The sequence below is a fragment of the Symphodus melops genome (assembly GCF_947650265.1).
Source record: "Symphodus melops genome assembly, chromosome: 2".
Classification (NCBI taxonomy): Eukaryota; Metazoa; Chordata; class Actinopteri; order Labriformes; family Labridae; genus Symphodus; species Symphodus melops.
Genome location: NC_136692.1, coordinates 8,641,746 through 8,669,655, shown reverse-complemented (window position 1 = coordinate 8,669,655; position 27,910 = coordinate 8,641,746). Strand labels below are relative to the sequence as shown.

The following is a 27,910-nucleotide window of genomic DNA, read 5'->3' as shown; positions in this document are numbered from 1 at the left end:
CCTCACATTTCACTTTTTTAATTAGCACTGTCAACCCTGTTTTCCTCCCTGGTTTTCACAGTAAACAACTGGCATTCTCATGATTGTGATAACAGAAAAAAAAAAAACATAGCAACAGTGTCCATTGTCAGCCTGGCGGAGAAACAGGTTTCCACTTGCCCGATGCACTGAAAAGAAAAACAGCTTAAAAATGTAAATGAGGGATTATTGAAATGGTCACATTCTCAGACAGGGGCAGCTCTGTGAGCATCAGCACATGCCAAACACAAGACACAGCTAGAGTCTTCTGTGCGTAGAAAAAAAAAGACAAGAGGGGGAGAAGATGATGAAGAAAGAAGTGAAAGAAGGAAAAACAGGGAGGTAACAGACATGACCAGCAAATGACAGCTAGACACGACCCCAGGACTGTAAAACCTGTGCGATAGCAGCGGCTTAGGAGGAGCCCTCCGGACAGGTTCACTGTACACTAAATGAACTGCTAAAACATATCTGAAGTGATACAAAGTGAAGTGATTTATTGGGTCAGCTCCACCGTGGTATTCTATGCTACATTCCCGACACGCCTCCATCACTGACAGAGAGATTAGCATGGGGCTCTTTCACAGGGATAAGCTTGTCTCTTAAGAAGATAACACTCGCTTAAAGAACTTAAGGCCTCGTTGGAGCGGTGATGAAGGAGTCATGGGTGCTGAGTCCAATGTCAATGATGGTTTTTAGGGAAAAAAAGTTGTTTTGTTCCAAGTGCGCATAAAACTAGAGAAGATCCTGAGAAGGTAGAAGGGAAAAAATTACCACGGCTTTAAAAAAACGTCTTTGAGGGTAAATAGTAAAAGAAAGAAAGGGAGATATTGAGCGGCAACAACTGTGACATGCTTTGCATTCATGCTGGCATATTCACTGAAAAGCTGCTTTTAACTGGTGTCTCTCAGCAATAAGAAAAAGTCAAGAGTGACATTCACTCCCCCTCGGTCCGCACAGTGCAAACACCATGCATGTCGGGGAAGAGAAGAAGCTGCTGTGGGGGCAAAAAGTTTGATCGATGAATCTCACCCTCCATCACTACTCTGGCTGGCTGGTGGTCCACAGGAAGGAAGAGGGGAAGGTGACTGGCCCACACTGGTGGGGTTAAACGTTCCAGCTCTTCTTCTTCAGACAAAAGAAATTGGTTTAGGGGGCATGGGAGGAGTGGGAGGGTTGAAGGGGGGGTTTGATTGAAGATGAAGTCACAGATAGAGAAGTCATGAAAGGGACAGAAAATGACAGAGAGACAGACAGAGACAGACTGAGCATGAAAAACACCAGTGGATGGATTAAAACACCTCTGACCACACCACATTCCTGAAAAGTAAAGCAAAGAGGATTACGTTTGTGGGAACTGAACATGAGCCGAGTATCTGAAACAGGAAAAAACTAGGGCACATGTGAGAAACAGGCAAAGTGTTTCTGCGCCCTGTCCCCTCCTGCTCTCTTCTTTTTTCTTCATTCCTCTTCTGTCGTGACAGTGTAATGTGATCTGAGAGAATTATGATATGTCACAGATTCGGAGCAGCACTTCTCAATTTGTATCAAAAGCTTCAAAGGTAGACGGGGGCAAATCACTGCATGACTACAGACACTTCAAGCTCTAGAATTTCAGCTCCTCCTCTCTGTTGATCCTTCATCCAGCCAGCAACCTTTCCTCTGGCTGTCTGCTAACAACACCTATTGTTAAGTGACGGAAAGATGATACAGCTACCTCTCACTGCTTTGCACGCTTCACATCATTCAAGTTTTTTCCCTATTTAGGAAAGCAGTAAATGAAACTGAGAAGTTAAAGGGATACTTCACCCATTTGCATGAAGCTGTGTATCATTAGAAACATGGTAGTAGTGTTGAATGGTTGTGAGTCCAGCCCTCATTTTGCCCTGAGACGAGAAAAATATGTTTTTTTTTGCCTGGAAGTTTTCTTCATGTGATGCAATATGATGCTTTTTGCATCACATTAACACTGCTACCATGTTTCTAATGATACACAGCTTCATGTAAATGGGTGAAGTATCCCTTTAAGGAATCCTTTTGCATTCTGCCAGCTTGCAATGAGAAACACCATAGATAGGTAATGATGGAAGAACTTTTGATAAATAAATAACCTCAGGAGATGACCCTCCCGTCTGACAGGGATAGTCTCCAGCTGAGAGGAGCACATGTGAACAGACAGGTCAGAAGCAGCTCTGGAGCACTTCTCCTAAATGATCCAGATTTTATCCAGAGTCCATATGTGAAAACAGCGACAGTGTCATACAGCTATAGTGTTTTGTTACCTCTCCATACACTATCAACCTTGGTAGAAGACTGCTCTTGCTTCATCCTAACTCTGGAAATTGGACTTTATTTATTGTATCATTAGAGTCAGAGCTCAAGGGTAAGTTAGTAAGTGATCAGTTTCTTCCATTTTGATGTGTGCCTTCTCTTCTTCTTCTTGTAGAGGTTGGTTAAGGCCAAACATTACTTCATACACCTTGTAAGACCTTGTTGTAAATTAAAACTAGATATACTAGATGAAGACATTTTGTCATAATTAGAAGATTGAATTGAAATTGAAGGAAAACAGACAGTGTGTTGACATGACTGCACTTAAAGTGCTTGCAGCTGTGAGAATGTTAAAAGACAGTTAGGAAGACAAACAGTGACGTAGATCAGTTTCTAAAACCAACAAGTCCAAAAGTATCCAATGAACTTGGACTCAATTCAATTCATAGAAAAAAGACAGAGCACAGAGTGGTCCAGGTTTAAGGAAATTAAAAAAAGATTTAGAAATGGGTTGTGTACAATTGAGCTTGATGCGTTATTGATCCTACAGTTGGCTGACAGACGAATGGAGAAAAGAAGAAAGCAGCATCTGGAGGCTCTGCAGCTGCTTCTCTCCTGAAGTATGAGACATCGTTCCCCCAGCAGAATCTTGTAATAGTGTCTTAACAGCAGGTCAAATACATCTAATTATATCCACCTGCACTAAATAATCATCTTATTAAAATGATTGGATCAGCCGGGGGAGAGTGCTGCCAAACTGCCGAACACATTATCCCTATAATGAGTTTATTTGTGTGGTGTTTTCATCTCTTCGCGCCATGCTGGATGACAATTACAATTCTCCTCCGCAGCAAAAGGTGGAGCTTCTAAACATGATCAAGGTTCTCAGAGGGCTGGTTATTATTCTTGACAGCTGAGTACCTCATAATTAAATGATGGACAATATCAGTTTCATTCAGAAGATATCTCATGTAGATGTTGAGATTTCCTGTAAAGTAATAGCGATTAAAATGAAATAACCACTGAGGAGAAATTATTTGGAACAAAGAGCTGATACAAAAAAAGACAGGTAGTCCTTGAAGCATAAATCTCTTTAACCAGTACCAGCTCATAAAAATTGGACAGAGTAAAAAATGGCTCTCATTCTCTAAGTGATGGAATCAATATCTGCCATGCCTTTGTTTGGTGTAAACACTGAAGCTTCCTCTGTGGTTTGTTTTCGTGTTGCTGAGGTGTTTAACACTCCTGTTAATCAGAGCGCCTCCAGGGTCACACAGTCTGTCCACACCTCCCACTTTACAACAAAGGAATGTGTCTGTTTGTCACTGTGTAAAACCCAGAACCCTCAGCACGTGCAGGTTTAAAACAAATGCTTGATTCGGTTTATTACTCATTAAGCGCCTCCCTTTAGGAAGAAATCATTAAGTGATTTGAAAGCTTCAATGTTAAAATCCTGAATAGACAACATTTTTGACTTTTATTCTCTGAAGGAAATTGCTTTACACTATTATTCGGAGACACACACACAGGCCTTAAATTATACATGCACAAACAAACAGCACCCGTGGACATGCATGTGTGGAGAGAGACATACGAGTGGGGCTGCTACACACTGCTAATTTGCTGTTTAGTGCTTTGCTCAACGGCACTGTTCGAGCAGCGACCTGGCACCTCTCCAACTACCAGACCAACTTCCATATTATGGTCTAGACGGGGAATTGAACCAGCTACCCCCAACTCAAGTCCCGACAGACTGAGCTACTGCCGCCCCAAAAATGGCATTTGAATTAATGTTGAAAATGGGGCAGGAACAGAATGGGACCCAAACTTGCAATAAATTAACTTTGTTTTTGCCATTATAAAAATAAATAATGGCTGACTTTATAAATATTAAGTTAATACAGCTACTTTGTCATCTCTTTTTTTCCTCAAACCACAAAAGCAAGAGTTTGAACTTTAAAGAATGAATCAACTAATAATAGATTGATTTATACATTTCATAATAACTCATTAGTTATTAGTTAGTACATTTATACTAATTCAACTAACCACCTAAAGTTAAGGGTGTATTATATATGTTTTAAAGTGATAATTGATTGCTGTTATGCTGTGTTTTGCTATTTATCCTTAACTTGAAGGTGAAGAAGGGACGTCAGCTTTAAGTCATTTTATTTTCTTAAATAAGTCACCACAATACATTTGATGACAAAAATTAAGTTGAATTTGGCAAATTAACATTTTTAAGTATGGGATCAAATAAAATTTCAATTCCATGTCACAATTATCCACATAGGCTGTATAATCACCTTCTGACAGCAGTGATGAATTGAAAAAATTGCAGAAATGGCTTACGAACGGGTATTCAGATCACTACTTGACCTTAAAGCAGATTCAGGGTTATAAAATGGATCTAGTCAAATGATTCCTCGGGTCCAGTCGAATCCTGAAGATGAATGTGGAGCCTCAGAGGGGCAGGGCATTAGAACGCTTCGAAACATCTGCTACCTGGCACATCAATAGTAAACCTCAAATCAATGTTTAATGGAGCCTGCATTTAAATGAGAAAAACCAATCCATGGCGTCTGCATAATTAAATTGGTTTCCATAGCATGTGCCAGCTAAAAACAGAACCCAAGGTCATCTCAACCTAAATAGGCTGAAAGGGCGACTCTGCCACTCAAAGGAGAGTTAAACGATAAGCTCTGTCAAACGTCTTGAGCTTATTGGACAAACAGGGATGGGGGGTGGGGGGTGGGGGGGTTCAATAGGACACTTGAAAGTACAGATTCATCTTGAAAGGTCCTGGAATCACATTTGTCAGATAAGCCTGCAGACTGAATAGTTGGCAGTGAAGTCTATTGTAGTTGGATATGGGACGCAGATCCATTTTCCTCTGCGCTTTGTTGCAGATTAAGACAAAGTAGAGCCGTCTGGCTGGGTAGACAGGAGCCACCTATAGCCTCCAAATGCAGGATGAGTCATTTGGAACATTCCGGAAAGGATTTCAACACCCACCCACCCCTTCTCCACCACCCCAACTCTTGTTTTTAATTACACACTATCCTATTTCTGTCTGAGGGCGTGAATTCCTCAAGCATTTCAGGCTGCTTGGGTGCATGTCAACTTTACGTCTAACCGGGAAGCTTTTACACTTTTCAACATGTCCAATCAGTCTGCGCTAAAAAAGCACAAAAACTCAGGCCTTCACAAACACAAAGAAACACAGACATCTCTCTTCAATTGCATCAGTAGCACTCAGCCAGGCCAAGTTATCTCAGGTCAGTAATTGAGATGTTATCTACACTAAAGTGGATGCACTCCCAGGATCATTCAGCATGGCCTCAACACTCGTTTCCATTCTAGCTAAATCAGCCCCCTCTCTCTCTCTCTCTCTCTCTCTCTCTCTCTCTCTTACTCCTTGAGATTAAAGCCCCTCACTTCTGTTGGCTTGATGGCGAACCAGCTTCCACTTTTTGAGTAAAGGACAACTTTAATTTACTTGTGTTGCGCTAGAGATCTGGTCACAATAAACAATGATTACCCCTCCATTGCTCACTGCAGGGGCTTGTCAGCAAGTGTGTTTTTTTGCTTTTAGGCATGAGAGTTGTACTGCTACCAATAGTGTAACAGAAAATGCCTTCCTACTTGTTTCTCGAGCATTCCAAACTTATCGGATGCCCTGGCTAGTCATGCCATGAGGTTTTCAACTGGTGCAAGGTTTCTTAACAGATTAATGACTTTATACATCAATACTCACATTCAGCTATTTAAATCAGTATCGGAAATTTGAAAAAAAATAATAATAATAAAAGGTATTGGAACATCTCTGTTGGAAATATTCAACTTTTAAGTGTTTAGGGTGACCATACTGTATCATCTACACCTCTCTATGTGAAGTATCTTTATTTATTTTTTTCAGGCTTTTTCTGCCTTTATTGTGAGAGATAGTGGATAGATATGGAAATTGGGAGAGAGAGGGGAATAATATGCGGGAAAGGGCCTCAGACTGGGGTCGAACCCAGGCCACAGCCTCCATACATGGTGATGCGAGCACTGCCACTGCGCTACAGGCGTCCCCAAAGTATCTTTCTTCTTGAGACAAATAAAGTCACCTTCAACTGTAAAGCAAAGCCAGAGTTTTTACAGCTTTTTTAAATTTCATGGACAAGCTCACCTTGGTTGCAGGTCTTGCCAGTGAAGCCTGGGTGGCACTTGCACTTGTTAGGTCCCACGCAGTCCCCGTTCTTGCAGCCGGGCTGACACACAGCTATTCAGGAGGGATTCAAAGAGGAAGACACAGATCAGCACAGAGCCCTGGAAGGCTACTTGTTCAAGATCAGGATGACAAGGCACGTAATCCTGCTGCTACTTGACTTGGCTGTGAATTATCGGTTTACTCCTCGTTACAGCAAAAAGACAGCATGAGAGTAATGATAACAGATAACAGCTAACTGCCAAATATAGAAAAAAGGATAAATGTTTCTTGCTGGAGCTATATCGTTTCACTTGGAATAAGACAAATAAGAAGTTTGACTTTTTTACAACAAGCAAAGTTATATTTTCCTGTTTTCAAATGCAGCACAGATTCTCAGAGTGGCATGCAGCCAGTTGTACCTTTTATGAATATATTTTCCCCTGAGACTGACGCTGAAACAATTAGAGAACCAAAATAGTGGATTATAATTAGTACCTCTGTAAAGCACTGCCCTGCAGATTTAGCAAAAAACATGGTTGGTGATATTTTGGGTGCGTTCAGAGACATGGTGCACAGCCTCAGCGGCTCGTTGTGTTCTGTCTCAGTGAGCTGGAGGCTAGCCCTGCTGCTTTATCTAACTCTGCTCACTGCAGCCTGCTGCTAAACATGTCTGATACACTGGGCCTCAGCCAAGTGTTACTAATTTTCATTAAAAGCTTCATTAATTCTGTCATAATACAGTGCAATCAGAGGACTTAATTATCACTGTGGTGGAGGAGGCAGAACATACATGTGTGCGTAAAGTAGATAAAGTGAGAAACAGATAATGGTGGAAGTTGCTCTTTGTATCTGTATATGTAAAGATGTGACGGTGTTTGTAGCCATGAGTGTGTATAGTGTTTATTTAATTGTCTTGTCAGTGTAGCTCTATTTTTCATGGAACATCACCTCAAACAAAAAGATTTCACTTTTGGTACGTTGTGTCGTACCTTGATAATTATTGTGCAAAATCGGCTAAGACATATTGGTAACATTGGGTGGACAATATTTTATGGTTTTTTTTGGGGGGGATAAACAAGACTGAAAATTGCACCTCCGTTGTTGGAGTGTTTAGGGGTTAGACTACTTTGCATTGCATTGCAAACGTTAAGCTAGACTGTTCATTCACATTACAACCCCTACCCCATTCAGATGCAGTAGTGTTGTTACGATAATAGAGGGGTTGAGGGTTGTTTTTTTGCTATATTGTTGTTATATTTTTGCTACTTACTGTTATTTTATTTTCAGTTAGGCGCTCTTATATCGCGTCAATTTATGTGTGATGTGAAGCTCACTGCTTACTAAAGTGTGCTAACAGTAGCCTGCTAACTCAACAATGCAGACCACAGGCAGGTGCAGCTCGAGCCAAGGACAATTTTGTCTATCGCTTGTGCTAAACTTGTGTGCAGGAGGGTTGGAAGTGTGTCGCTTGAGGAGAACATTTGGCCGCCAAACAATTTGTTTGGGCAACATCTCCTGGATAAAAAAGTTGCACATTTTTCCTTTAAATTAGCCCACTCCGCCATAGCCTATGGTGTGTTCTAGTTAACAAAAACTGCCTTGAACTCCCGACCACCTGTCATATTTGAAACTACATTAATATATCAGGGACTTTGGGGATTTAGATGTTTGCACTGAATAGAGATAGCACAGTACTGTTTTCAATATATCTTTTAATACTAGAAACATGGTAAAATGCTGAGGGACACCTAATAGAGCAAAGGAGCGAAGGTTTGAACAATACTTTTTATAAATGAAATGTGTGATTCAGAATCGAGTTACATTCTTTTATATTTCCTTTTCAGCAGATTCACAGCAGCACATCTATCAACTTTAGCTGCTCCGGTTTCAGTCTATAACAATGCTCCAGCTGAATTCAAAGACAGACAGGTATGTGATCAATCCTTTAACTGAAACTGATAACATCTTCAGACTCATTCTTCTTCATTAGGCTATGTAATCTAATCGACATACAGAATTGTGAGCTATGAGAGGCCTGCAAGATGAGCTCAGGAGCTAACACTGAGCAGACAAAGCTGGAAGTTAGAAATTAAAAATGGCCCAATTTGTTGGAGGAAAAATAAAAAGAGCTGTACTTTCGTGGAAACGTATTAGACAATGGTCTGGTCAGGAGATTAAAATGAAATCTTGTGATGTTGTTAGTTAGCAGGCTAGTCGAGTGAAGTTCTTTTTGTTCCTCTCCTACATGTGGGAGAGTTTGATTAGCAGGATCACAGGCGGATATCAGCAGGCTCTGCCTCTGAGGGTATTTTTAAGCCTCCTGCTTTGCAGAGAGAGATCTCAGAGCAGTTTGTTCATTAACCGCAGCAGAGGACATGCAGGACTAAAAATGGTCGTACCAGCTGGAAGGCCAAACATAGCACGTATGAGCCTCGTCCGTTCCATGAACACCATCAAAATATGTCGAGTGATGACACACTTTCTCTTTGGTTTGCATCAGCTGGTCCTCGGGATAGTTTACTGCAACTGCTGATGCAGATTCTTTTGATTTATCGACGGCTCAGTGATGCCTTTTGGTAATCACAAGGGAAACTATTCTCTTTAGATTGATAATAAGCCAATGGATTATATTATCAAAGCAAGATGGGAAAATCGGTAGTTAATTACAAGTTGCATCATCTTGCAATCACAAACGCAATTACCTGAGGCTGTCTCTAATGAATATTTAATCACGAGTGTATTTGATAAACATTTTCTGCTTAATTTCTTTTCTCAGAGTTTATCTGTAGTTTTGCTGCTATCCTTTGTTTATGATATTTAATGCCTAGCATTAATCCTTTTTTGTATTTTTATTTTGTAGTATTTGGTATGAGTGTGATTGTACACTAATACAGCAGTCCTTTACTTAAGCTTGTTTTTGATGAGTCTGAACGACCACATGACCACTACTTTCACTTTAACTTGTTCATTGTCCAAGATCCACACATACAACGAAAGGTTCGTCCTTAGATGAGTGAAGGAAGAGGTTGTTTTTATCTCGGGTGCTGTTGCGGTGATCTAAAATTTTATAGCTGCATACATGAATAAAACACTGCTAGCTCGATTGGCTCATAAATTACAGGTGCTGCAGTCTGCTGTCTGTCAAGGGGCGGGGTTGTTAATGTGCACCTTCCTCTCTCTCAAACCGCAGCCCATATTTGTATAAATTTCTCAAACACAACTAATAAGCCATCACATGCTCCCTTATGAATCTGAATAAATAAATAAATCACGACATGATTATAACAACTTTATAGCTTCGACCCATACTATAATAATTGAGTCATTTTTCCACTAAATGAAATTTTGCTTTGCCTGTAAAATGCATAAAAAGGATGGAAATTATCAGAATGGAGATTTGTCATACCCACATCATTTCGATGTATTCAGCTTAAGTGTATTACAAATTTGGAGGCATTTAATTGTAAGCGTTTTTAAAGCATGAAGCAGGGAATTTGGGGGAAGTTTTTGTTTAATAAATGGCACAATTTCCAAACCATATTGTTCTGCTAATAATCTAATCAATGAATCATCTGATAGGTTCAGGACAAATGTCAGCTTGCATACTATAGGGTGAAAGGATCACCTGTTCGGAGTCTGAACTTGTGTTATAATGTTATCATTTGCATGCAGTGCAAATGTCAGCGTTTGGATTGCACACTGTCGTGATGAATATTTTACACAAATGATAAAGTAAGTTTGTATTCTTCACATGACCAGGTCGCTCCTTATTTCTTTATGTATGCAAAGCATCCCCAACCACAGTAAACACTCCGTTTTTTACTTTGCACTGTACAGATGGATATATTACTAATAGATTAATTAAAAAACATTATGGATTTCAGCTCCAAGCGTTTCATTAGCATTCTAAAGGGGTGGACGAGAGGGGCAGCTGAATGCGAATGAGACACCAAAGAATTTCAGCAGTTCGTGTTTGACATGGCTTCAGGTGAAATCAGGTCTGCAGAGGAAGCTGTTTGCATATTTCTATAAGGCCAAAGGGAAGAAGTTGGCTGCTGCCGAAGGGCATGAGGTGTTAGTGGTGTGTGTGTGTGTGTGTGTGTGTGTGTGTGTGTGTGTGTGTGTGTGTGTGTATGTGTGTGTGTGTGTGAGGAAGGGGTGCATTTGGCTCTATAAATAAGTAAGGGATCCCAGGATTCAGAGGATGTGCCCCCAGCAATTTCATGTCCTGCAAGATTATTTGAAGAAACATGGTGGTCTAACCTTGGGGCTGGCACCTTATCCCGGCTACTCTGTGAGTTAAGGCGAAGAGAGCTGCAAAACAAATAGCCAAACACACAAAGGTTGCGGGCATTGCTAAGTGTTTGAGAGGAAGAAAAAAACAATGAACATGATGTTAGAGGGCACAGCCGGGTCACTTAGACAAGCAAACAGTCCTGGGAATAAAACACACACACACACCTACGCACACACACACACAATCTGGAGTTCTGGAGTCACACATTTTCACAGGTGCCTTTAGAAACAAGATGCAAATTGGACTTTTTTGCTATTGAGTTTTAATAATCATGAAGATGCTACAGTAAAAGCTCCGTCTCCGGGGATGTTTAGTCTAATTTCTTAAAATGCTTTTCTTTGATTTACATCCTTATACAGGTAAATTAGCAGTTTCCCCCTTGCACAATTCTTTAGAAATTAGGATTACAATACTTTATATGTTGACAGACTTGCTTTATAACATTATTTAACTAAAATGCAGTCCTAGTTACTTTCACATAAAGTTAAATGCTGCAGGTTCCACATGTCCTCTATTACATTCAAGCCATTTATGTCTGAATCAACTAACTCGGAACACGTCTCTTTTATTTCTGCAAATACTTCCTCTAATTTATCGGAGCAAACCCGCCCATGCTGTATTCATCTTCTTACCACAGGTAGATGAAAGCGGAACACTTTCAGACGTTCCTTTACAGCCTAGTGATCATGAAAGGAAGTCGAGCCCACAAGGAGAAGGCACAGACAATCCTGATCGAGTGAACTCCTTAAACTGAGATATCACTTCTCTGCTTTCATCGCTGTCTTGTTAACTCCAATTACTAATTCAAAAGTCCTGCCTTAATCCTGTCCTCTCCATTTGTCCAAACAAAGGCTGCACTCAGTCAAAGGAAATCTCCGCTTCAATGGATTTTAAATCCACCAGGACGCCTGAAGAAATTACAATGTGTGATCTATTTAATATGTAGGTGATATTCAACCCAGTTCCTTAAGAACGTACACTGCTCGTATACGTTCTCTGTTATTTTGGATTGTTGAATAAATACCAGTCCAGTTCTTTTGGACAGTTTAAACTCAATTAACAAGTCTTAAACCAAATTATGAGTCATTTCAAGTCTTTCAGTGTTAGAGAGTCTTATTCAATGATATGCTACACTGGCCAGAGAAATCTAGACGTGTTTGTTTTTAATGCTGACCTGAATGTTTTTGGACTTCAACTCAAGTTCGATTGAGAGTCAACTTTGAAGTAAGGTAAGTCTGAATAAAGATGTTTTTATTGTTGTGACCTCAGTCTGAATCTTATCTTATCTGTTGGATTATTCACCCAACTAAGAGCTCTAGAGTACTTACTATTAATATGTCTATTCTATCAAGTTCATCAAGAGCAGCCCAGCCACAATACTAGGCAATGGCAGAGTGACGTCAGACAAGCTAATCACCATCTGATCTATGAGCTAGCAATGGCTCGACAAATGGCAACAGAAAAGCAGTATTTCTGTTGGTGACCAAAATCAATGATTTGCATGGAAGGGATCATTACCATAAACCTGAATGCACACGTTTTATCCAACCTTGCTACTTTTGTCAGACGTGACACCATAACTCTTCTGACACCATAAATCTCTTCCCTTGCATATATAATTTGGATACTAACAAATGTGATACCATCTTGTTAAAGATACAGGGTTATTTTTATCTTTAAGAGTTTTGAAAATAGTTAAAGTATATTCAGAATGATTACTGTGTGACGCTGGAGTTGCGATGGATGAACAAACGCTCAAACTGTCACTGTCACTGTGGCAGTGAAATGATGGCAGCTGGTTAGAATCAGTTTGGCTCTGCCTGCCGGATGGCCTGTCAGAACATTATGAGTGGAGCTTCAGTTTACTATAAATCTAAGCTCCACTCTCCGTCTCCAACTGCGCCTGTCTCGCTCTCCTGATGTCACTCCCAAACTCTAACAGCAATAATCTCCAACTCCTATAACCTCTACACTATTTCCCTTACACTGCAGGATTTCACTTTCTCCTACACGTAGTACTCTCTCACTCTTTCACTTCTGTTGCTTTAAAGGAAAAGAAACCAAGATGATCCATTAAGTTTCTCATTCTTTGAGAAGAGTTGCACAATCTGAGAGAGCCTCGATCTGATAAAACTTCAACCTAATCTCCTCTATCGCCATAGGACCGTACCAAGGCCCCCGAAATCAGTACTGGCTGCATCCACTGACTCACATGCAGACAAAAAAGTGCACACTATCACACACACACACACACACCTTTGATTGCACTTCCTTTCTTTCCCATACCTTAGAGCGCCCTCCACTCAGGGTTAAATCAGTACCTCACTGACTTGATGGAATACTGATTGTAGTCTCAAGTGAGTGGATTTGAGTTGTGCACCCAGTCAGGAGCATTTGGAAATGTTAAGGCGAGCACTCAGCCATTGATTTAACTCACAGAGCAGATATGTTTTTGATGGGGAAAAAAGCGATGGAGCGAAAGCAATAAAGCAGCTCGATGTGATGGTTAAGCTCAAAATTAGCCTGTTTTTTGGGGGGGTTTTTTGGCACAATGTGGAACATGTGGGACTCCAGAACAACAAAGGGAAACATGTTGACACACTGCTGGTTGGCTGGTGGTGTAATTGATGCAAACATGGCTTTTTATAACGTCACTGTGCTTAATTTTGTGTTAAATAAATGGCACCAATGATGTATGCCAACAAATGTTTTGTTTTTGGAGCAGGAAAAACCATACAGCATGCGCTGTTGCATTTTTAGTTATGTTTTTAAGAAAATGTATGAATTTGTCTTGTCTGCTAATCGAAGCTTCTGTGATGATCAAGTCATTCTCGTCTTTTTTTGTCCTGACCCCAAAATTCGAATGTAGTCCAGCTTGAATTTTCTAAACATGGATGAGAGGCTTTAAAGGCACAGAGCCCAGCACAGACGCACTGGGACACATTGGGCATTGAAATGTTTGACTCCTGCCAGTGTTACTGCTGAGTCTGGCCCTATGTTAAAAACAACACTATCAAATGATACAATTGAGCTGTCTGGGTGAAACACTGGTGCTTTTTCAGCACACATTGTGAAGTTTAATTGTCAAGGCCTTGGGGAAAAGGTAGGAGGTTTTTGATCAAGGCCACATATTGTACGAAACTAAAAAAATACACTGATTTACAGCCATGAAATCGACCCCGTTGGTCCCATAAGCCACTAGCAGAACTTGTTTTTCTGACTCTAAGTGTTTACGTAAGAATAAAATTATCATATTTTGTTGTATAACAGTCTTGAAGCGAGAGGTGGATAAACGGCACATTTGTCAAGCAAAGACCTGAGGTTAATCTGGCAGAGCTAAAAAGAAAACATAACACTATAGGGCTGTGAACTCAAGTGAGACTGTTTGTGTTCTACAGAACGAAATGAGAAGTCTTTCAGAACATCTCCAGCATTAAGTGAAATAATGGCACTCTGCCACTTTTACATGGAATTGAAGTGAAAAATAGCTCCTTTACCCAGAAAATTCATCAGTCTTTTAGCTGCAGCAGCACACAGCTTTAGGCCAAACACGCAGTGTGTGACATATTTCCCACAAAAAAAAAATGCAAAATTCAATGAGTTAAACAAAGGTCGGCAAAAGCATGGCATGATGAGCATAATTACATATGAACATAAATCAAAACATGGTTATTTCATTAATGAGGAACACATAAATGAGTGCATTAATCGACAACCTTGAGCAACATGCATTTTTAACAATCCCCTTTTCAGCAGCAGGAATTTAAAAACCCATAACCTAGAGCTTCAATAAGTTCCACTTTTAAACACCCATATGGCTGTGGTGGCAGACTCTGCTTTGCATTTCCATTACATATACCTCACTGAAATGCACACACTGATTCTGAAGTAATGAGATCTGATTTTTGTGCATTCCCAATTTCCATCTCAGTTTTAAGCCAGGCAGTGAAAGAAAAGGTGACATTTATTTACTCTCACTTCAATGTGAATTTATAACAGATAATTGTATGCCAACATAGACAGTTAATATCAGAGCATTAGGAAAGAGGTTTACTTGAGAGCATCTCCACAGCAATACGTTTTGTTTTGTTTTTTAATCTCAGACAAACCTTTTTTTTTATTCATCAAGGTTCCAAAAACAAAATGTTGGATGCTGCCTACTTGTTGTTATCGTTGTAGTTGAAATGAAGGCTTTGATGCACTTCCTGTATCAAGATGAATTTCAGCTGAAGGTTTGCATGTCAACTTGCATAGAACTGTTAAAACCAGTGTCTTTGAGCATTGCTAAATTTGTCGCTCAGTTTTTTTTTCCCTGCAAAGAGTTCGATTAAAAGAACCTAACCAGAGGCTGACCACCAAACAGTATTAGTTGACCAATATCGATGGCTGATAAATTGCCGTCACAGATATCTACTCAGAAGTCTAGCGATAAAAATTGTTTATTCAACATGTAATGCAGGAAATAAAATGTGAAGCTTTAGATCCTCATTTTATTTAGAAGAGTTCGCTCCAACTAAAGCTTTTTCGATACCTTCAGCACTGTCTGCAGCACATGTAGAATAACAGTTGGACTGACAGTGGTACTGTAAGCACAACTGGTGTTAAATTTGTAATCATTTTTCTATAGTAACATTCGTTAAAATTGGTGCACGAGCCACATAGAAAATAAAAATGTTTAAGCTTTAAAGTTGGTCACTATTATTCTAACAACTGGACACCTGTGAATCTTTTATTCTTAAATCTCTGTGTTGTTGAAAAAAATCCCGTATTGATCAAGCTTAAGCATTAAAATCAAAAGCACACTGTTGTACGCTAACACCAACGCTACTGCTAACAAACTATTTTAAGCCTTCAACAAACAGATATAGGAGGAGTATGTTTTTTTTTTTACTTTTGGCAAGGAAGCAACCTATATCTCAACAGAGCCAATTAAGAAACAATAAATAATTCCTTCAAACTACGGGTCGCTTAGATTGCACTGCAGTGAAGGCCTATCCATGTGTTAACCCCTTATTCATTAAACCTCCAGAGCAAAGCAGAGTAGCTACACCACCAGAGGCACCAAGCAGTATAGAGCATTTGACATTAGTTAGGCAACTTGCCAGATTTGAGTCTAAGTTATATCCACACCTCCAGAGAGCAGCATTACAGGAGAGTATAGCTCCTCTTCACACAATGTGAATATGTTGTAAACGTTACATGCTTACATTTCATGCAGGCATGTGGTTGTAAAAGGGACACATCCTCTGAATCTTTCAAGGGGTGTAGCTAAATATACCATCAACGTTTGGTGTACACACTTAACAACCCCGCTGACTGTGCTCCTAACATCTTTCTTCTTGTGGCATGTGTTAGCTAGCTTGTTGTTGCACAGTAGTAATTTCTAATGAAACCCTAGTATTTAGTGTTTCCACCTGCAGCAACACTTTCACGCTTACTATAACCACCTGCAGTTTGAAAATAAACATCAGCTGGTCTTCCGGTCAAAGCAGCCAATACCATCAATCTTTACTCAAAGACCGTTTCAGGTGTGACGCTCCATTAGCTGTGTGCGAGTGTTGTGACAACAAGCATGTGTGTGTGTTTGTGTGTGTGTTTCCCCACGCCTTTAGTCGCTGTGGTAGCTTTACTGCATCACCTCTGTCTAATAGCATTTTTGACCCCAGCTTGAAACCTGGCAACCTTGTTAGCCCTGTTTGCACCCAGCAGCAGCAGCAGGCACGGTGGTACTCACGCTGGCATTGACCCCAGGATCGACGCGTCCATCCCCAGCAGCAGTCCACCCGGGCCCCATAACGACACAGTCCATTGGACGAGGCCATCTGCCGCGGCCACCTGTGAAAGAATGACATAATTAGTTCACAGCCAATTAAAATGTCCAAATGAAAAGTAGGGGTCTTTCTTAATGTTGTTTTGAAGAAGGCTTTCCCATGATTCACAGAATGTTCCTGCCGTGAAGAAAAAACAAAACAAATAAAGATGTATAAAATGTTGACATTTGAACGAAGATAGATAGATAGATAGATAGATAGATAGATAGAAACTTTATTGATCCCGAGGGAAATTCAGGAAAGCACATTCCCTGACCGGGAATCGAACCCGGGCCGCGGCGGTGAGAGCGCCGAATCCTAGCCACTAGACCATCAGGGAGCCGAAAACAGCCATTCCACTATTTTACAATTGCGGTTTTTTTTCTAGGATTGTGAAGTCTGTTGTATGTTGTGACTGACTTAAAGTGTTCTGAGGCCGATGTTTGTCGCATGCGCATGGATGGCAAGCGAAAGTGACCAGTGATGATTTAAAGTGACTTCTGTGTTCAGAAGCAGCGATTTATGTAAACAGCAGTATGCTATGACAGTGCAATAACAACAGTGCAGTTATAAAAGTATGATGTCACATTGTGCTGTATATGTGTTTGCAAGGACAAAAAAAACAACAACTAAATTGCACTTTTCTAAGAGCTGTGAAAAATAAATTTGATTTGCAGATTAAATGTCAGACAACAGCGGAAAAGAAAAAGAATTAAAGATTGACTCTAATCTGATCTGATAATGTAAAGATATAACACTTTACTATCACAATCACAAAAGACAAAGTCACTTTGAAGAAGCTGGAAAAGAGAGGCGCTTGCTTGATTAGCGTATTTCACACAGCTGCTGGTGAACTTTCAGTTAGCCTTTTTCGATAGTTTCTTAGTGTTTGAAGTACATTTGAAAATAGAGGCACTATTAATACAAAGAAAAGACTCACTCGACATTTTCTCAAGCTGCTAAAACCCGACCTTTCACTGCTTCCCTGCAGCAGATTATCTTTGCTTCATGGAAATCAAACTGATAGCGCATCAGATCAAGTTGGTCTGCGTGATGTCAAAGTGGAGACCCGTGTTGAAAGGCTGCCAGACTCGATGAGTTTAGCGTTCAGTGTGAACGTGAGCTCTGCTGACACTCACATCACAGCTGTGTTCATTATCGCCCAGATTGACAGCAATGCAGCACACCAAAAATAATCACAACTTTCTGTCTCCTTTTGTTACATGAACACATTTCCGCACCTGTATCTTTGGACTGCAGGTATAAAAGATCTAACAGACATTGTATGACAGTGTCAGATGTATAAACCTTCAGACAGAAAAGGCAGGTATGAGTGTTTTTACACAGAAATACAACTGAATTTCTTCTCCGAAAATTACAGCCGGATGTTATTGTTACACCATGTTCTATTCTGTTCGGAGCAAGAAATAGCTTCTTGGCAGACAGAGCATGTGGATTACCTTTTTATCTGTACCAAAGCTCACCACATATTTATGGAGAGAATGGGCAAAGGAATGAGTCCATGTAAGGGTAACAACGAAAATCTAAGATGAATACTACGCGAGCCTGGCTCTGAGACTTTTAACTAAAACCCTGCAAGTTATAAATGAAGAAGAAGATAGTTTCTTTACATTGCTATACATACTGTGGACACTCTGTGCTTCATGATCTTTACAACCATTCCATTTAAGAAAAAGACTACTGATCACCTGTAAGAGGGCACGAGTGTTGTTTTTATATCCCAAATAAATTCAAAATATGAACGCTGAATGACCTGACGTTGTGTTTGAAATGTACAGAGTAATCAGGAATACGGTTATCCAGTAACGAAACAAATGAGAAACTCCCTTGTTGTACTTTCTTTACAAAATAGATCCTTTCCTCTGAATGAGGTGTTTGCTTAGTTTTCAAGTCACGTCTATTGCCACTATCCCTGCCTGTTAGTGTCTCTATGCCAAGATGAGGAAATGCTAATGCTTGCCCCCGCTGCCAATCACCTCATTGGAAAAAAACCCCAGATGGATGCTAAGTGAGAGTGGCAGATTCAGGGAAAATGTTTGCGGCATGGAAAGAAGCAAGTCAGTCTGGGAGAAACGAGGAGAGGAGAAGAGGTAAAGAATATACATAAAAGGGGAAAAGGAAAGGAAAAAAGGCACACAAATGGAATAGATGGAATCGAAAATTATTTGAAACAACGGAAGATAAGGTAAAGGAAGATGAAAGAAGAAAAAAAAGGAGATGAAAGTAACGCAAGCGCAAACAGGGAAAATAATTAATCGGAAGAGAATTAATCAGAAGAACAGGAAGGGACAGGAACAAAGTATGGAAGGAAAAGAGAGAGTAGCAAAGGGAGAGGAAGTAGATGAAACGGGGGAAAGGAAGGGTTTGCGATGGAAAGGGGAAATAAAGAATATTTTATATGAAAGAAAATAAAAATGGAAATATGAGAAGCGAGGGAAAGTAAGAAAAAAAGACAATATTTTAATTGAAAGGAAAAAGAGTGGTCTGCACAGCAGCCAGGTTTAGATGTCACTATCTCTATGAGTGACATGCACCCACCTACATGACATTACACCCCCCCCCCCACACACACACACACACACACACAGTTAAGTCTCCTAACATGGCTCCAGCTGTCCCTCGATACTGTAAACCACAAAGATGAAACAAAACAAGAATATCTCAGCCTGTGGTGGAATACTCTTCATTTAAAGAACTTTTTCAAGTATTTGACAGTCTCCCCTGACATTAATCTGATGACTGCAGGCTGATTTCATCCTGACGTTATTATACACTCTTGAATGTACTCCTCAGTGTGTGTAAGTTAATTATCATCTAAGAATAAGAAGGCATCCTGTGGGAAGAGTTCATGCTGCTCTGGGTGCACCTGCTCCTCTGTCAACTTAATGATTTTATATTCTTTTGCAGTTACATGACTTTAAACAGTCATCAGTGACGCTCTCCATTATGATTCTCAACGGAAGGATGTACTTGCCAGATGCACCAGCTCATTAAACTGTTCTTTAAGAGATCACTGTGTTGAATTGTGTAAAAATTCCATTATGTTTTACATAAATACCGTAAATTCCGTACTATTGAGCGCACCTGGATATAAGCCGCACCGGCTAAAAATAAGTAAATAAATGTATTTGTACATATATAAGCCGCACTTGATTATAAGCCGCAGGTGTCCACGCTATAACAAGAGCTATTTACACAGACGTAGGCTACCGGTAACATCCGCAAATACTGTAGCGTCCGTACGGACGTTAAAGGACGACGAGAGCGTTCAAATAATAACTTAATAACCCGATCACTGTCGGCCGTGACCACGCCGTTTACAGCAGAGAACAACACATAACTTGCCGTAACAATCCAACTCTCTCCCCCAGCGTTCTCTCATACAGCCGCTCAACACGTTCTCGCTGGTGCATTCACTGACTCTCCACATAATCGGAATTATGAACACATTATCAACTACTGACTTTACAACATGAACCGTTACAATACGAAGCCTAGCCGACGGTGTCTGTAACACGGCTGATGAAAAAGATGACCGTAATATCTTTCACAAGAAAAAGTCCATCCATTCACTGCCTCAGAATGACTTCATTACTCACTTCCTCAGTCTCTGTTGTCGCTGTCAGTGTCATCTTAACGTGCAGCAGCTCTGTTAGCTTCTTTGACAGCCAGGTCGATCGCCTTTAACTTGAAAACTGCATCATATGTATTTCTCCGTGTGTTTTCCATGATGAGGGTGCGTGCATGAAGCGCAAAATGACTGATATTAAGATCCGACGTGACGAAGTCAAATGTTTTTGCGGCAGAAGCTCATTGTCCCCCATAAAAAATCCATGCATTAGCCGCACCGGAGTAGAAGCCGCAGTGCTCGAAGTGTGAGAAAAAAGTAGCGGTTTATAGTCCGGAATTTACGGTAGACCAAAAGTGTAGTTTTCCATTCTTTAAATGCACACTTTGCCAAAATAAAAGACCACCAACTTACACCTGAAACATTGTCTTGAGTATTTAAAAGAACTGGAGACACTTATTTAGTGTTCAGGAGACGTCTTTTCTCTTAACTGTGCTTTTCCACACTTACAACAATCAGCAAATTGTGTGAATGATGCTGGATGTTCTGCCAGATTGTCGTTTGTACCTTCTTCAATAGTCTTCATCTAACACTGTTACATGCCAGATGTTTCAAAATAAGTCATATACAAAAAAACATTTTAACTAAACTAAGAAATTGACACAATCAGTGCGGGAATAAGAGTAGTAACCTAGTATGTACAATTTAAAAAAACCTCTCATTTAAAAAAAACAGTTAAATTAGATTACAAATACAAACTGAACTCAATGAATCGATATTTTTGTGCCAAATTACAGTAGACCTACAGTATGCACAGCAGCATTTACTGTATGTTGTAATGTGCAGTGTCTGGAAAGAGCTTTTTTAAGGTGTGATTTTGTCAAACTATCAGTTGTAAAAGATAAGCATCAAAGCGACTATTGAATATAAATATTTTCTGGCTTTTCTTTCTCTTCATTTTAAATTATTCTCTTTGAGTTAAGCATGTTGGCCGAGCAAAAAACTAGCATAAAAACAATACTTGGTTTTTGTTAAAAATTATAACTGAATTTTATAATGTTTTGGGGGGGTTTTGCCATAAAGAGAAATTAAATTCATAATTTAGACTTTATTGATCTCACAAGGGGAAACTCAGTAGTTAAGGAAAAAGAAAGGGCAGATGGATCAATAATGTAAATAACCATCAGCTGTTCCCCAATTCTTTTCTTCATGGATATTCTAAAGAGACAAAGAAAAATGAAATGCTAAATTATTATCACACAGAAACAACAAAGGGATATGACAGGCATTAAAAAAAACCCAGGCGGAACAAATATTTATCAGATGTTTTGTTGTTTATCCAGAAGCAGAAAATAATAATGTAGAAGAACAGATATTTACCTTGCCTGAAGGTTTTTAATAAAATAAATAAACATGTACAGCGTACACTCATACATATATACATGAATGACATTTTCTCAGTGTGTCAGGATCAGGGGTGCAGGACTTAAACTGAGTGCATGATGAGATGGAGACTTTGAACTCACAGAGGATGATGATAAAGAGAAATGTGAAAGATCTTCGTGTGACACATACAGAGCCAGGTGGAACATCATGAGCTGCAACATGTCCTGGATCATTCAATAAACTCTTATCCTCTATTTCTTTCTCCTACACCCTAATGCATTAAAGAAACATGCACACATACAGAAAATATCGAATCATTTTTCATGTACACAGTGCTTCCCCAAGATGTCATGCAGAGGTTTGCCAGTGGCATTTTCGCACCAAAATACACTCAGAGATTAGAACCAACCAAGAGCTTAAATCACTTCATTAAAACACTTCTAAAACATTTATGAACATTTTGAAAAATACGACTAAACTCAGTCAACAATGGAGCATGTGTGCCACGGCACAAAGGAGACAAGCTTTTTCAGATACATGTAATCCCGTTTGAGATATTCTCCCGAAAAGAAATCTGGCATATCAAATAGATGTGAGAATAATACCTGCATTTATCACCCTAAGGCTCTGACTTATCATCCCAAATTGCACTAAGCCTTGAAGGAACTCAAGCATATAATTATTACCCTTCACGCATGCAGTGACACCTCTGCTCGAGCACAGACTGTCAGACAAGGTGCTTCCAGGAGAAACTGAGAGGTTGATATCCACTGTGGGGGTGACGCCATTCTTCATCTATTGTTTCACTAATGGGTACAGAGCTGGCCCATTTCCCCCGCCTGACAGTGAGGAGGAGTCAGTCCATCATTCACAGAGGAGCACGACAGAGGAGTCCTCATTTAGAGCGATGACAATTTAATCCATCTAACTATCATGCATCTATGAACTCATACTGAAGCATACCGTTGAATGGATTTCCCTCACAAACAGCCATGCATGTTGATAGCTGCGTTTTTTTTTTTTTCTTCTTTTAGCATCAGGACTTGCTCGAACCTGCAAACCTCGGAAAGCTGAAGGTATGATCAAGTGGAGTCATAAGGTGCCTGGTGTCCTTAATGAACCACCTCTGCTGCACGTGCTGCCATGCCTGTTTGCTGACTGCCAAGACTGACACATTAACACACATAACAGCATGCGGGACATCGACAAACACCCGAGATAAAGATTTTACGGCCTATTTAATCCCTGTGCTTTTTTTACAATAAGAATGGAAAGTATTCACCAATTGACAAGAAAAATAAAAGCACCTCCATGATTTCATGCAAGGCGACACAATGCATGCTGTAAACTCTAGCAATACATGTTTAAATTCTCTACATGTGCATAGATCACAGTCCCGATTTTAAGTCTGTGCATTGATGCAACAAGTGCATTCAAAGTGTTCAAGAACAGGAGGCGTTTTGTCGACAATTGTAAGTGCCTTCTTTCCACACATACAGTGAAGACAGGTTGAGTGCTGCAGAAAAAGCACTTAAAGGATGTTTCCTTGAAAGGCAGTGATACGTTTATGTATTCGCATGGAATGTGTGGATGCTGTCTGAAAGGCGGGGATGCATTTACTGTGGATTAAATACACTGCAGGGGGATGAACTAAAATGCTGTAAACTGAGATCTCCACAGGGGGCCTTGCGATGTTTTAAAGTTCATAGGTCACGTTTTATGAGGTAAAGTATACGTGAAAACGAATTTCTCAGAAGGCAAGATAAAACTGAGATATCGCTCAGTGCAGTGCGGTTGTCCTTCAGTCTGAAATTACAATGCCAACATAACCTGGCACCAGTCCTGGTCTTCGGATTATTACTGAGGAGGTCTGGTATGTGCTACTTGGCTGCGTTGGACAGAACACTTTGGTGACATCACTGGGAAAGAATATCCTTCTACTGCTATTTGTTGCTTTTTCTTTGCAAGTCTTTTTCAGTTCTACATGCCATGTAGTGGGCTGCCCTTGAGTCCTAGAACTAAAGGCGGCGACAATAACAACAACAGCAGTGCAACGTTTTCAGCTGCAGGTTTGCAGGTGAACATATTATGTGCCGAACAAAATGATCTTGGCAATGATGCCCGTGAAGGAGCCTTCAGGACTAGATGGACAAGCCTGTTAGGAATGCTCTAAAAAAGGCAATAAGGGAGGGAGAGCAGGTATAAATGGCTTTTCTTTTTCTTTTCTTTTTTTTGTTGCTCAGGCTCAGTCTCAGGGGAGATTTTCTCAATGAATTAATATTGAAGCGGAGAGCAGGGCCGGGCAAGTTTATACCCATAAAAATTGGCAAATTATGGCCGTGGTGACAAGCCACTCCATCAGCAGGGATGTTAATAATGTACAATATGCTGCTGCTGGGTTAGAGAAAATGATTATTACACAGATGCAATGCGTGAAATAAAAGTTAATGCCCTACATATCCCATCAGACCATGGCCTGTCACACAGATATTGTCCATGGTCATTAAGAGAAAAAAAACATGTCTTAAATGAAGAGTTATGCAGTGTGTTCTTATTGAAGCAATTTTTTTTGTTACACATCCGCCCTCTCCTTCTTTCTCTCTTCTACACAGACACATTTTCACTTCCTTCTGGGACCTTTGATATCCAAATCTGATTCTGATTCACTTTTGAACACAGCAGAACACTGACCTGAAAGCGCTCAGGAGGGAGACAAGAAAGGAAATATACCTCCACATGTCAAAAGCTATCAACGAGCAGGTGCAGTCAGGCTGAAAGTGTTTTTCTCTTTCTTCTTGTTTTAAATGCAAGCAGCCTATTTCAATAATTACCTCCAATATTCTTCAAAGTCTCTCTTTCATATGAAAAAAGTGAAACAGAAGAGCGGGTGCTGCTGACAGAAGAGCGGGTGCTGCTGTGGGCTCTGCCTGTCTGATGGAGATACAGGAGGGGAATAAAGAGCAGTGTTTGGCTGCATCCTCTATTGGGCATCCTGTGTGTTTGTGTAACTCTCTCACTGTTTGGAAGGACTTCTGAATAATTTTACAATCTGATATAGTAATCCATCTCATTAATATGAGGTGAACTATAGAGCAGTTTCTAACATCTGAAAAATGTGAAAGTGTTCAGGAATACACACAGGAAGAAACATCTTGCCTAGTGAGTCACACAATTACTTTTTCAAAAGAAACTTGGAAAAAGATGTTTTGTTATTCTAAAGGAACGTGCTCTTTCTTTAATTATTACTTATTTTAACCAGCATACACAGCTGTAAAAAATGTGAGAAAAACAGCTATCGTTCATCATGTTCATTAGATGCACCTTAGGCAGATTCAGATCTCGGACACTCGCATTCTTCAGGGTCTGGCACGTCTCCACACCTCTGTCTGCACATATTTCATCTGAGTCGTGTTTGAACATGAAGCACCTAGCGATGTGCTGTCACATCACTTTAGAATCAGTCTGATATCTGCACGAGACAAGCACCGCTCGCTGTGAATTCTTTCACGTGTCAACACTAAGAGCCGGAAAATGTGCAGATTCACCAGGTTCAGCAGGAAAGTTAGAGAGGGAAAACAGACCGAAAAGGATTACGCAGAGATGGGTACCAAGGTGCATTACAAGCGCACGAAATTTCCTAGTAGCCACATGTTTTCATTCATTGCATGTCTAAATCGAGATTCTCCGTTTGTAGAGAGCTTAAAATAATCAATCAATCAATCAATCTTTATTTATATAGCGTCAATTCATAACAGGCGTTATCTCAAGACACTTTACAAAAGCAGGTAAAGGACCTTACTGTAAAATAATGATTCGTTTTGCACAGGCAAGTGCAAGAGCTGTGTTTAACCAAAGGCATAGTTACATTTGAACACCAACAGGCAATCAATTGGTTAAACTGTGGTGGCTACATTTCTCTGGCTCTTAATCAAAGATACAAAAACATCGGCTTAACCATACGACGTGAACCATGTGCACTCACCTTCCATCAAAGTCTGCGCTTATTCCAATACACACGCTGTACAACAACATCAACTTTATCCATAAATCCATGATTACGGGAGTTACGCGCCCTGGCTGCTTGTTATTTATCCTCCGTAATCCAAATCACGGCGGAGGAGTCAGCGGAGTTTGTTTGACGCACGCGGAAGGTGCACAGGTAGGACAGGTCTGCCGGCGTCCCTCACCCTGCTCATGTGCGATTTTCACCGAAGGCAGTCCGCTGCCTAGAAGAAGAGTGGTCCCGATGTGTGTGTGTGTGTGTGTGTGTGTGTGTGTGTGTGTGTGTGTGTGTGTGTGTGTTTGTGTGTATAAGTGGATCGGGACGCACTCTGCCGGGAAGAGCGCGCGCAGCTCCCTCTCTCTCTGTCTCCGCTCACAAGTTCAGTCAGCGGGCTCTCCAACCAACAGCACCCACTGCAGTCAGTCCTTATCTCCAGTCTCTCCCATAACCAGCCGCCAAAACACAGTGGATATCAAGTAGCCAGCAGCTCGTGCAAGAAGACTTTGAATGTGACGCCCTGACCTGAACAGCCGAGAGGAAGAGGAGAGGATCCAGATGCATGCTTTTGAAATGTCTTCATTAATTGAATAGCCTGCTGAGACACGCAGGTGCATCGGCCACCCAGGTAGACGGTGTTTACGCTGAAGAAAATGCCGTGTAAATTACTGGGAATACATTTGAAGTGAAGACGACATATACGCAGTGTAATTTAAATGGGGATTTGGGAAGAAAAAAAAAAGTTTGATTAAATAAGTGGGAAAGCTTTTGTTCTCGTCTCGTGTCATTTTATTGTATGTGATGAACTTTTTTCACAGTGATTACAGCTACTTGCCCGTCCTGACTCTGCTTATTTGTTTAAATCTCATCATTACATTACTTTACATACACTTTCTTTATCCAATTGTTCTTGTCTTTCTCAGCCTAAAGTCTCAAGAACAGTGGCACATCCTATCCCTCTGGAATGACAAATAAAGTCAATGCTGAAGTGCAGAAAACAGCAGTTCCTTAAATATTTCCTTATGAGGGGGACGGGTCCCTTTGAGTGACAGGTAGATGTCTTTTTTTTTCTTTTTTTAATCAAGGGACAGTGTGCAATAACACTAAAATTAAACAGAAAAATCAAAAGATGGTTGCATCACATTTAGCGAGTCACACATTTTGTAACTTAATACATTCCACATAAAAGAGATGCAAGAGAAACAATAAAGCTCTATTCAACAGAAGACGATAAATGAACACACCAGACAGCTCTATGATGAGACGCAATCAACACTGTGGGACAACCTCCTGCTGTTTGTAGGGCTGATAGATGAATTCCACTGAGCCAGTTTTGATCATTAATTGTGGATGGTAAAATATTTTTTTTTGTTTCAAGATGTATTCATTCATTTGTCTGCAAACCTGAGAAATAACTTGGGATACATCACTTTCTGCATCCAGCAAAGCTGCTAAACATTTATGATCACACCGAAAATAATTTTAGATTTTCTTATGGCTTCCTCCATCTCTTAGCCTCAGCCATTGTATCAAACCATACAGGCAATGTGTTGCTGGATTCTTTTTATAAGTAAAGGCTGGTTACTGAAGTTACATACTGCAGTAAACTGCTGATCCGGCCCTGTGGACACCATTGTCCCTATTGACAGTTACTGGACTGTTAGATCAGCCTTTGAGTTGAATTTCTTTAAGGTGGAAAAGTTATAGAATGTAGTTTTCAGCCTATTTTTCTTTATGTTAGTTCTAATTAATATGTCCAAGTGTTTGAGCTCACCTGTCTTGCTTAGTTTGTTCATAACATTTTGGGGGCGAGGACATATAAGATTCAGAATTGTTGTCTACCTTTTTTTTTTTTTTTGCAGAGAAGACAGCAGTGCAGGCTACACTTCCTATATGAAAGCACTTTTGGCTCCATAAAAACACAAACTCAGTGTCAAACACTGAACTCAATGAATCAAAAAGGCTGTTGACAAAGCAATTGGTGATGATGAAGTGACAAAGTGGCTACATACATCCTACATGAAATTGGAAGGTCTTTAACATTCTACAACTAGAGGTTATGTTTGATTCTGTTCGTGTGATTGTCTCCTATCTGACTCGACAACAACACTTTCTATTCAAAGGCTGTTGAATTGCACTTTCTGTCTGCGGGCAGCAGAATTTGAAAAGTCTGCCTCGTTGTCTGACGAGCCGGTCCTCAGCCTCCAGATTCACAGTCAGTCAATAACATGATTCTCCAGTCAGGCATAACGGAAGAACAAAAAGGAACAAAAGAAAAGAGATGGCTTGTTGACTGAAGAGTGTCATTTAATGGAGCAGGAGATGAACGATATGAACGTTTGAT

General features: G+C 40.3%; 1 protein-coding gene across 2 annotated transcripts in view; it reads right to left on the bottom strand.

Annotated features, from left to right (window-relative positions):
• The window catches only part of npnta (nephronectin a), a 49,386-nt gene extending 23,334 nt beyond the window's left edge, over positions 1 to 26,052 (bottom strand). The window contains exons 1-4 of one of the 2 annotated variants that reach the window (XM_079337168.1): positions 25,549 to 26,052; positions 16,516 to 16,616; positions 10,748 to 10,798; positions 6,464 to 6,556 (exon numbers count right to left, since the gene is read on the bottom strand). In XM_079337168.1, the coding sequence (XP_079193294.1) occupies positions 6,464 to 6,556; positions 10,748 to 10,798; positions 16,516 to 16,616; positions 25,549 to 25,619 (316 nt within the window). In that variant the 5' untranslated portion in view covers positions 25,620 to 26,052. The remainder of the gene's footprint in view (positions 1 to 6,463; positions 6,557 to 10,747; positions 10,799 to 16,515; positions 16,617 to 25,548) is intronic. The other variant, XM_079337169.1, reaches the window with a different exon arrangement.
• Positions 26,053 to 27,910: the final 1,858 nt, after the last annotated feature.